This window comes from Filicampus tigris, chromosome 2 (genome assembly GCF_054856515.1).
Source record: "Filicampus tigris isolate MCC_2025a chromosome 2, RoL_Ftig_1.0, whole genome shotgun sequence".
NCBI classification, from domain to species: domain Eukaryota; kingdom Metazoa; phylum Chordata; class Actinopteri; order Syngnathiformes; family Syngnathidae; genus Filicampus; species Filicampus tigris.
The window spans coordinates 38722160-38734560 of NC_141218.1; the positions used below are offsets into that span (position 1 = coordinate 38722160).

The 12401-nt window shown below is 43.7% G+C and overlaps 1 protein-coding gene across 3 annotated transcripts in view; it reads right to left on the reverse strand.

Annotated features, from left to right (window-relative positions):
* Positions 1-12401, reverse strand: part of tctn1 (tectonic family member 1) — an 85423-nt gene that overhangs the window by 65762 nt on the left and 7260 nt on the right. For all 3 annotated transcript variants that reach the window (XM_086024156.1, XM_086024154.1, XM_086024155.1), the window contains exon 3: positions 2223-2356. In XM_086024156.1, the coding sequence (XP_085880282.1) occupies positions 2223-2356 (134 nt within the window). The remainder of the gene's footprint in view (positions 1-2222; positions 2357-12401) is intronic.

Here is a 12401-nt window from a genome sequence, read left to right on the forward strand (position 1 = left end):
GGGACCAGAACCCAAGCTGTGCGTGGAGGTGAGCCCGACTATATCTAATCGGAACATCTCAGCCTCACACACCAGCTCAGGCTCCTTCCCTGCCAGAGAGGTGACATTCCATGTCCCAAGAGCTAGTTTTTGTTGCCAGGGATCGGACCACCAAGGTCCCTGTCTTCTGCCGCCGCCCAGCTCACACGGCACCCGACCCTTTTGGCCCCTCCCACCAGTGGTGAGCCCATGGGAAGGGGGACCTACGTGTCCTTTTCGGGCTGAGCCCGGCCACCAGGCGCTCGCCATCGAGTCCCACCTCCAGGCAGAATAACCTGTAGTGTACAGTGATCCCTCAATACTTCGCGCTTCAACTTTCGTGCCCTCAGTGCATTGCAGATTTTTCAGAAGCATTCATAACAACTTTAAAATGAAACAATACAGCCATATCGGGAGCTATATTGCAGAAAGAAGCATTGTTTCAAAGATATGAGTTGACTCTGAGGCTTTGTACATACCCGCAGGCACTCATAAAAGGAGGTTCCCAGCGCGAGATTGACCAACGAGAGCACAAGTGGATTTACCTCCACACACTGTACTGTGCGTGATCTGACTGTGTGCGCATCATCGCAGCCTCTCACTTAGTCTCGTCCACTATTCAAATGTGCCGTTGATTAAGTCAGAGTCAAGCCGGATACTTTCTCATCCGTATTTGTAATGATGTGTTTGCTCTAATAAAGTTTTGTAAAAATCGGAAAGTACAGTACAACAGCTGTGTTTATAAGTCGTGAGCGCAGCGCAGCACGCTCCCGGCCGGCCAGCGGCGACTTTGACATCGCCAAATCAAGTGTGAAAGTGTTTGTTAGTTTTGTTAGGTTGTCTTAAAACAGCTTACCTTGACTACAATCCCGCGTTGCATTTTATCCAAAGGACTTTATTGATGTTATTGTGCAAAGATAAAGTTAATGCATGATCCCTAGCCGGCGGCCATGCTTCTTCTTCGTTTTTGAAATGAAGTAGGAGGAGGAGAAGAAGAAAAAGCAGGCGAAGAAGAAGAAGAAGCAGCTGTTTTACTTTCACTTTTCACGATGACGACAAGCGTTTTAAAGTGCAGGATTGGATGAATTACACTATGGCATTCTAGTTAAGGTAAGTCAATTTTACGATAAAAATTTAAAACGTTAACGTAGTTTTTAGCGAACGTTCCATCGTGATCGTCAGGTGCCGTGGTTGAAGCTCATGTTCCTCTCACCGCCTACAGCTTGGTACTGTAATTATATTCTTCATTTTGCATTTTTATAGTTAAATTGATTGATTAACAAGTATTTAGAAGTGTGGGAACCATGTCGGGGTTCGCAACAGCGTAACAGTGGTGCAAATCCCCCCAAAATAAAACTGTACAATAAATATCATGTAAAATAATCATAATAATAATAATAAGTCCGACGCTACTTCGCGTTTTTTCACCTATCGCGCCGGGTTCTGTCCCCCCACTAACCGCGATGAATGAAGGATCACTGTATTATTATAGTATTATGTGTTATTGTAACCCACATAAAGAAACATAAAAAGAAATCCTAAAAGCTATTAAAATGCATGAATAATTTAAACAGTTAAAATCTAAAATTGTGTTAAATAAGTAATTAAAATAGTATGATAAAAAGACAATTTGACTGTCTATCAATCCATCTATACAAAATAGTGTACTGTGTGGTATTGCATCATCAGCCAGCCACACACACACACGCACGGAGCGGAGAGCGGAGGAGACGAACAAAGAGATAATTACGACCAAATACAAAAATACTTTTGGAGACTTGGAAACATTCTACATGGTCGCCGATAAATAAACTTATTTAATCGATCTACGACCGTTTTGGTGAGTTTAAAGTAATCTTACCGTAACTTTCTTGTAATGCTACATGTGTGGATGTTAGCTAAATGTTACCATCGTAGCTCGGTGGAAATTATGTATACCAAGCGCACAATTTTATTAATTAGATTTATATGGACACATTTATTTACTTTGCACGACAGAGACAACTTGGATTCCGAGAGGGAGTGGAGGGGGGTTGGGGGCGACTTATACTCCAGTGCGACTTATATATGTTTTTTTTCTTCTCTATTATGCATTTTATGGCTGGTGCAACTTGTACTCCGGAACGACGTATAGTCCGGAAAATTTAAACGGTATTTAAATGTTTTCTAATAAAACAAAAAAAAAAAGACCATTTAGGACTTACGATAATGTGACTGAATGCAGAAGATGTAATGAATCATCTCTTGCTGGACAGAGGACTGCAATTGTGAGTACCCCTCCACAGTATACTGCAAAGCATATGATGCAGTGACATGGCTGCACAACTGCTTGTTGCCACTGCAAAAAAAAAACACAAGCTGTAATGTAAACATCATCCCATATGTATCATGGCCTAGCATTTTTTTGCCTCAATGAGTAATACATATCAATCAATCACAATCAATCAATCAATCACATTTTATTTATATAGCTATTTTCATACATAAAAATGCAACTCAAAGTGCTTTAAAACATTCAAAGCAAAACATAGAATTATCTTCAATCAAAAGAAAAGATAAATTATTTAAAAGTTGTTGAAAGCCAAAGTAAAAAGGTGTGTCTTGAGCTTCCTCTTAAAAATATCAACAGTCTCTGCAGACCTGACGTCCTCTGGCAGGCTATTCCAAAGGTGAGGACCAAAACGGCTGAATGCAGCCTCGCCATGCATTTTGGTCCTCACCCTTGGAATAAATAAAAGGCCGGCGCCAGAGGACCTCAGGATCCGCGAGGGCTGGTATGATAAAAGCAAATCAGATAAATAAGATGGCCCAAGACCATTAACACATTTATAAACTAATAAAAGTACTTTAAAATCGATCCTGAAACACACAGGGAGCCAATACAGCAATTTCAAAACTGGCGTAATGTGCTCCCGCCCTCTGGTTCTCGTCAGCACCCGAGCGGCTGAATTCTGCAGTAGTTGCAGTGGTGAAATGCTCTTTTTCGGGAGGCCAGAGAGCAGGGCATTACAGTAATCTAAACGACAGGAAATAAAGGCATGCATCAGCACTTCCGTGTTAGCCTGAGAGAGAAACGGGCGGACTCTGGCGATATTCTTAAGGTGATAAAAACCAATCTTGGTTACATTTTTAATATGAGGAATAAAACTGAGCTCAGAGTCAAAAATGACGCCAAGGTTCTTCACACAATGTGAGGGATTAAAAATGTGTAGTTTTGGTAAAAGCTTCTCTCTCTGACCTTCGGGACCGATGACTAAAACCTCAGTCTTGTCCTGATTGAGCTGTAGGAAATTATCTGCCATGCATGACTTGATATCTAAAATGCAATTTAAAAGGGTATCAATGGGTCCTGTGTCATCAGGAGACACGGCAATATACAGCTGCGTGTCATCAGCATAGCTGTGAAAGCTGATGCCGTGTCCCCTGATGACATCCCCGAGGGGAAGCATATAAAGATTAAAAAGTAGGGGGCCTAAAATCGAACCTTGAGGAACCCCACATTTAATTTCATGAGTTTTAGAGGAACAAGTATCCATACTTACGAAGAAATATCGGTCTGTGAGATAGGAATAAAACCAGTCAAAAACAGTACCAGAGATGCCCACTAGATTTTTAAGTCTATTTAATAAAATTTGGTGATCTACTGTATCAAAAGCAGCGCTTAGATCCAGTAGCACCAAGACTGTGAGTTTTCTCACGTCTGCAGTGCACCTACTATCATTTAAAATCCTTAAAAGAGCAGTCTCCGTACTGTGGTTCATCCTAAAACCAGATTGATATTTCTCCAAAATATTATTTGTATTTAAAAAATGATTCAACTGGATGAAAACCAGTTTTTCTAAAATCTTACTTAAAAACGGTAAGTTGGATACGGGTCTGTAATTATTAAAAACGCTCGGGTCAGAACCGCTCTTCTTCAGAAGGGGCTTCACCACCGCCGTTTTAAAGGCAGCGGGGAAGCCTGTCTGAAGAGAGCAATTGACTATATTTAAATTTTGTTCTTCAAAAAATCCATAAAATGTCTTAAAAAGAAATGTGGGAATTGGATCCAAAAGGCAGGTTGTTGGGTTTACCTGGGAGAAAACTCGAACAAGTGTCCTTGCATCAACCAGGGCAAAACTTTCTAGTGTTTCCTCATGTAAATATGATTGTCCGGGTTTATTAAAACTTGTGTTTTGACGGGCTAAAAGACTGGATATTCAGAAATTGGGAATAGAATTTTATTAGTTATTTGTGTATAGGGTAACAAAATCAATTTTCGATTGACAAAATAAAGAACCATGGGGTGGCCGTGGTTCAGAGGTAAGAGCGGGCCGTCCAGTAACCGGAGGGTCCACTGTTGGATTCGAACTCTGTCTGAGTCACGTATTGTTGTGTCCTTGGGCAAGACACTTCACCCACTTCACCTCCAGTGCCACACACACTGATGTACAGCCGGGTGTGAATGTTTGGTGGTGGTCGGAGGGGCCTGAGACGCATACTGGCTGCCATGCTTCCGTCAGCCTGCTACAGAACATAGTGTAACTCCACCAACATGAGTGAATGCATGAGTGCATTAATAATGTATTCATTGTGAGCACTTTGAGTGTCTTGTTGTCCAGAATAGTGCCATATAAATCTGATGCTTTATGAGTACACCGCGAGCCTGTTCTAAAAAAAAAAAAAAAAAAAAAAAACACCCATGAGATGTGGGTAATTTTTTTGGGTGTTACTATATATTCTAAAAAAAAAAATAGCCACACTAGTTAGTGAGGTAAATGTCTTGTTTTTGTATTTTTTCTATCACATATGCATGGGTGTAAATTTGGTAATGACAAACATTTTAAAGAACTAAGTGCAGTTCAAAGGTCATTATTGTAGCATATGACGAGAGGCGTCGCCAGATCCCTTTCACTGGGGCACGTATCGCATTATTAATGAGCTGTGCCCCAGTATCTGGTGCGGACTGCCATTGGACTTCAGCTGGAGTGACAGAAAAAAAAGTAAAAAAAAAACAGACATCCGCGGTGTTTCCCTATATTTATTCATTTGCGACCAGCTTGTGACGGATGCTCCTTCCTTCCCCTTAACTGCCCTGCACGTTGTGTGTCGAGTGGTGTTGGCAGGTGGGCCCCACATTTGACAGACGGCTGATAAATCACTGACACAACTCTAAAAAGTAATTGGAATGACACGTTGGGCATCGAAGAACCCCTTAAACCAGCAGGTTTGCTGAAAATACATCTATAGTAGGGTTGCAAGGTATACCGGTACCAGTATAGTATCACAATACTGGAGTTTTTAAAACTGTACTATATCAACATTTAAAAACAAACTGTAATTTTATTTCATTTTATTGAATGTGGTTGAATTGGTCAATTGGAGCCTGTTTATTTAAGACAGCGGGTCAGCGAGCGTGACATAGTTGCCCAAGCGCCTCCGCCTCCTTACATGCTAAGAAAGAAAGTAAAGTCGCCATGGTTTTCATTTCTCTTTGAAAGGGTTTGGATTTCATCGCGTTCAACAGACTGCGAAGTTATCGAGGGGGTGGGTCCCGAATAAACAATGATGTGAAACCGTGACGTTTGCTGGTGTATTAGTGTATAATAATCTTTAGCCGCTTTAGACTGTTCAGTCTGATTAAGTGAGGTGAATAACACAGTCATATTTTTTTGCCCCAGTGTGATGACGTTCCACTGGTCCCCAGTGTGATGCCATTTTTCATGACTGTGTACTTTAGTTGGCCCCGGATCTATCTTTTGATTCCTGTTACCTGTCAAGTAGATGGGTTGCATTTTGTTGAATGTTCAAGTATATTGCATTTAATAAAGCTGTACTTCTGAGGAAAAAAAAAAAAGGAAAGTAGTCGCACAGACAAAGCAGGTGGAAGACAACGAGGAACAAAGATGCCAGCTGAAGAAAAGTCCGTACTCGATAAAACGGGGGCCCGAAGTACGGTGTGGAAGTACTTCGGCTTCAAACCGAATGACAAAGGCGAGCCACTGACCACAGAAGCACCGCAGTGCAAGCGGTGCTACAAAGTATGCCTCGAGATCGCGAAGGGGACAAACGTCAAAATTATCCAAACATTTGAAGGACAACCATGTGGATTTGGTCCGCGACTTCTGTCAAGAACGACAGGTGATGTTGTTAACCAGTTCACTACACTGTAATGTCGATGAAATTAGTATAAAGCTTCTACCAGCCCAGTAGTAAACTTTCAATAGCCGACATACAGAGAGCTAAAACATGTCCAGGGGGTGAAATTAAGCTATTCTATTCATTCTATTCGCCAAATGCGAGTGATTTTTGTATTTGTTTAGTAATTTATGAAGACCAGTATTCGGCCCTCATGCGTGTGACATGGTCACGAGGCAACCAAAGTTCATCTCAGCCTACTCGGCGAAACGCTTCTTTAGGCTTCTTTATACTCCCGTGTCGCGGGCGACAACTCACGTGACTGACGCATTGTGAGACATGTTGGCGACAGGTTTGTGACACATGCCACACACACATCAGAAATTGTTGCTGCATATACAACGCCGCGTGCATTCTCTCTTGTGATCGATCCATTATGTCACATGTTGTGATGACGTACAGTTTCCCCCGGCTCGGCCCAACTATTTATTTGTTGACACGGACCACCTCGCAGTTCGTTGCTGCTACGAAACAAACTAGTTTGGCAGCGGAGTGGTTGTTATGTCACGTATGTGTATTCACGTATGCGATTCGAGTTAATGCCTGCACTAACTCAATTGCCGCTAGGGGCACCACGCGGTTACCTCGCAGTGACCTGGTTAGTGGCTCCACCCAATCAATCTGGAGGTCAGACCAAGGAAGTGTGACCCCTCTTTGTTGGAGTAGTGGTCTGTGGTTTGGGTTTAATGGTTGAAACTGGCAGCATACCAGGCATCCTTTAATGTATGCTGCTACATCATTGTGCATGCGGGGCCAGTATGCCTCTTGTTGTAGTGCTGTGACCATGGCTCTGAATCCGCGGTGACCTGTGTAAGGTATGTCGTGGGCATACTCTAGCACAGTGTTTTTTAAACTTTTTTGAGTCAAGGCACATTCATTTCATTGAAAAAAATCCTGCGGCACACCAGCAACTGAAATTGCGGGAAAAAAAATGAAGCTTATTTTAACAAGATAAGTGGTATAATGTTTATATAAGCATTTTTTAACATTGAAGAATGATGTTATATTATGACGTCTTGAATAGGAATTAAATAAACAAAAAAAAAGTATTTAGTAATGTTTCATATTGATACTGACTCAGTGTGAAACATGGGCCTGTTTAGATAAACATGCGTGAATTCGCTTGTCTCTATACAAAAACAATTGGCTACCTGCTGCTGCCACCTGCTGGTATGGAAGAGTACTACAATGTAGTAAAGACATGATTACGCTGCCAGGCGCTGGACCGCACAGGCACACAAATTAGATAATTTCCAACGGCACACCTGACAATATCTCGCCGCGGCACACAGTTTGAAAAACAATGCTCTAGTAATAACACCCTTTGGCTCAGCAGGACCACAAAACGAAGGCAAGCAAAGTCCACTGAGTCATGAACGAGAAGGCCTTTTACTAGGCGTGGCCTGTCAAAAAACGAGCAAAAAAAACGTTTTAATGTCAGCGGTTAGATCGTCTGATGAAACGGGGCTGGTAACAGGGTAGCTGGCGATTTTATGCAATGTTGAGTCATTGGATTGTTGAGTAATCATGTCAGCCGTTTGAACTGTTGAAATACCGGAAATGGATTGGTTAGACGAATATTTTCTGCAAAAGCGGTGGACTTGGCATGAGTCGAGTGAGAACCTGGACTTCCAGGGTGGGTTGGATGGGAAGCCACAAAGGGTCAACATGCCAACATGAAGTCCACCTTGTTTGGCAAATTTGTCAGTTAGATAATTGAAGTATTTGTCCTGTCCCGGAACTTCTGAGTGTCCCCGGACCTTCTTCCAGTAGACGTGCATGTCATTTTCCTAGACTAGGTGGTCGCACGTCAGAATGTCAGAATAAGATCACAGTGTTTGACGGATTTCCCTGCTGATGTAAGGAACCCATTGCGGCACTACGTCGGCCAGTGGCAGGTGAAGGCAAGGCGGGCATAGTTTGAGTCCGTACAAGTGACCAGAACTGTGAATTTGTGTTCAATTGCCAATTTCAGTGTGATTAGGATTCCAGCTACTGTATTTCCGCATATTGTGAGGAATATGGGCCCAATTGAAATGGTGGTAGTTTTTACCATTTAGTGTCATTTACCCAAGCGATGCCCACCCCAGCTTGCAGCTGGGCTTGCTGATGGTAAGAACAGCCATCCACATTGGCCATGTGCATATCCTGGCAGACATAAGATAAGATAAGATAAGATAAGATAAGAATGCCTTTATTGATCCCACAGTGGGGAAATTTTCATTGTTACAGTAGCAAAGATATAGGTCACACAGGGGCGGCGGCATAATGTGGCCATTAATGTATAACATTGACGGCAAACATTTAGAATCAAACCTATGTAGATATACGCAGTAACATGTGTATATACACATGTATATACACACCAACCTACATCTACATAAAAAATATGAGGAACACTCATTTCGGCCTGTACATAGTACAGAGGAAAAAATACTCTAAGTAAGTGACAGTGCTGCAGTGCTGTAGTGAAATGTAAGGAACAGCATTGGATAAAAATAAAACTAGACTAACGGTAGTGGGGAATGTTGAGTATTGCACAGTATTACAGTAGTGGGGAATATTGGGTATTGCACGATATGAGCTCAGGTGCAGGACTGCACAATTGCACTAATGTCCGCCAGTTTGTAGAGACTACACAATGTTCTTGTTAAAGAGTCTGACAGCAGCAGGCAAGAAGGAACGGCGGAATCTCTCCTTTGCACAGCGAGGGTGTAACAGTCTGTCACTGAAGGTGCTGTGGAGTGCTGTTAGGGTGCCCTGGAGGGGGTGGTCCGGGTTGCCCAGCATTGATGACAGCTTGGCCAACATCCTCCTGTCCCCCACCGAGTCCACAGAGTCCAGGGAGCAGCCCAGGACAGAGCCGGCCCTCCTGACCAGTTTGTCCAGCCGCTTCTTGTCCCGGGCCGAGACGCCGCCTGCCCAGGTGACCACTCCCTGGAAGATGACCGATGCAACCACCGAGTCATAAAAGTTCCTGAGGAGTGTCCCCTGAACCCCAAAAGACCTCAGTCTCCTGAGTAGGAAGAGTCTGCTCTGACTCTTTCTATAGAGGGCGTCTGTGTTGTCGCACCAGTCCAGTTTATTGTTCAGATGAACACCCAGGTACTTGTAAGTTGAGACTCTCTCAACATCTGTTCCCCGGATATTCACTGGTGCAGGTGACATGCTTGTCGAAGTAACGGTGGCGCGTGAACTCAGGCGTTGGCCCGGCGTCGACATTTGTCGGCAATGTTGCATCGATCGACAAGCAGTTTTGACAGACCACTAGATTGGAACCTAATGGTAGCTTAGACTTTTATGCATAGTGGACCTGAACGTCGTAGCTTTGTAACGCCATAAGCGAGCCGGCGATGCAAGCGTTCGTCACGACTCCGTCCCTAATGCATTGATTATTGAGAACCGGATGATGGTTTGTGTCAATGGTGACCTTTTGACATCCAATGTAGTTTGAAAAGTGTTTGACTGCCCAAACCGTGGACAGCAAGGCTTTTTCGCAGTCTGAGTATTTTAATTCGTGACCGTTGAGTGTTTTGCTGGCATACGCAACAACACGTTTGTCTTGGTTGTGTTTTTGGTATAAGCCTGCGCTGAAACAATAGTCAGAGAAGCCTACTTCCAGGAAGAATTCTTTGTCGCAGTCAGGGTATGTGAGGCAGGGGGCCGAGCATAAATTCTGTTTCAGTGTGTTCATGGCTTCCTCTTGGTCGACGCCCCAGATGAAAGGTGGGTCCTTTTAGAGAAGGTTAGTAAGGGGGCGTGCTATGTCAGCAAAGTGCTCGATGAACTGGCGGAGTAGTTGCACACGCCACAGAACCTACTAAATTTTGACACATCAATGGAGGGTTTTGATGTCAAGAAGGCCTTGAATGCGACTGGATTGTGGTTCAATCCCGTATGGGCCAACCAAGAGCCCCACTTAGTTGACCTTTGTGCGGCACTACTGTCCTTTCAAAAGGGACACTTCGGCACCTGCTGCAGGCAGCTGTGCAAGCACGTGGTCGACCTCCGCCAGGTGATCCTCCAAAGTGGGACTCCTCATTATTGTGACATCAACATAAATGAGTAGGGGTTAACGGTACACGTAGGTATATTAATACGTTTCGGTATGGCATGTTCGGTTCGGTCCACTTGCGTTCAGTTAGGGCCACTTATTAGCGCGAGCTTACGCACGAACGCTATTGACTGTTGCATGCGGGAGAAGAGAGTGGCGGCACAACATTGAGAGCCAGAAAAGAACCAGAGCTCGAAAGTCCCCCCGTACACTGCGGTCTCCTGTTTGGTAACGTTCTGGCTGTCCTGTTAAAATCGCAGATGGGGAAAGGTACGCGGTTATGTCTGAAAGTTGTGTGGCGACATTGCTACGTGAGATGGGCGGCAGGTAGCACGTCTAACAGGCACGGCATCATCCAACTGTGAATGTTTCTTAGACAAAGGAGCAAAAACGTCAAACTTAATTAGCGAGATTTATCATATTGTAGCGTCTTCCAGGAACAGACGAAGTTTAATTATCACGTTTTTATTAATCCAAGTACAACTGCTTGCGCTCTTCTTTCTCCGCTGCTCCACTCGCTTGCTGTAAGATGCATTCATGAACCTCGGAAACATCACAACTCAGCAACACACAAATCCGACCACAACACAGATAACCCAATTCGTTACAATATGCTGTTGAACATTCAAAGGTTTCAATGCCTAAAACGTGTAAACAATTTCATTAAGACTTTTTAAAGTTACTGTATTTTTTTTTTAAAATAGTTTTAATATAGTTAGCAATAATTGTAACTGTTATTGTATGTATTTTTTTCATCACAAAAAGTGTATATATGTGGTGTAATCACAACTTGGCTTTAACTTGAATACTTAGAGAACTTTATTGTTAGTGTATTTTTTATTCTGGTGTAATTTCTTATATCACCCAAATGGTTCGATTTTTTCGAAAAAAAAAAGTCCAGTTTACTTGACATCTTTTCAAAATAAAAATATTTTTCTAAAAAATAATTTTTTGTACCGAAAATATACCGAACCGAAGTTTCCAAAAAAACGAACCAAAACGTGATTTAGCGGACCGTTACACCCTTATAAATGAGGTTGCCCCTGGCAGCAGCATCAGTGCATGCCTTATTGAGGAAGATGTTGAATTCGGCGGGTGAGTTGGCGTAGCCGAATGGGCACCGAGTGAAAGTGTATTGTTTATTCGCAAATGTGAACGCTAATTTATGTTGATTCTTGGGGTCAACTGTGATCGTCCAGAAACCCAAAGCCACGTCAATGGTGGTGAAAAATTCTACGTTTGCACTTTCAGAGGTTCTTGTTGGCGTTGCGTCATGGGCCATCGCGAATGAGGAACCTGTTGGTTCAACTTGGGGTAGTCGATTGTTGGTCTTCACTTGCCGCTTGGTTTCAAGACCAGCCATAGTGGAGCCGAGTATGTGCAGTTGCATGGGCGGATTATGACCTTCTCAAGTCATCGATAGTGTCCTGCAGCGGTTCGTAGGAGGCTATGGGAATTTTGTACTGTCGTACAAATGTTGGTGGAGCTCCGGGCTGAGTAGGACCATAGTGAGCACGAGGGTCTCTGTGATATAGTCCAGGGAGCCCTTAGCAAAGGAGAAAGTGTATTTCATGAGGACCGCACGCAAGCGTTGGCGATCCAGATCGGATTGTAGTGCATCAGCTCTAAGCAAGATCTCTTGAATGTGTGCCTCAAATTCCGGGTAGGGTTGGGGGCACCCATCTGAGGGAGTCATCGGCCGAAGTGGCTCGGGCTCCACGGGCACTGAGTTGGGAGGCGCTAGTGGCACCGCGCTGAGCGTGTGGACCTCCAACTGTTGGTCTGCGGCCAGGTCTACTCTGACGATGTCTATATCGTTAGTAGGACCTATCGGGCTGACAGTAATGATTCGAAACAGCTGAATGAGTTGCCTGCCATCCCTGCACTCAGTTGGAAATGAGTTTGGCGGAATGTGGCCCACCACAGGAAATGTGAGGGTGAAATTGTGAAAGTCAGAGCGGATAAGCCGGCCTAGCCTAGTTGCTTTTGGTATATGGATGTCGTGTGGCATGAGATTGTGGACCAAGATGAGCATGGTGATGTATGTATCCACGATGGGGTTGGCTTCCAAAGACAGCAACAGATCAGCAAATTCAGGTAAGGACTGAAAGAAGGCAGAGCAACTAGCCAAAGACTGTTTTGGTCGCACAGC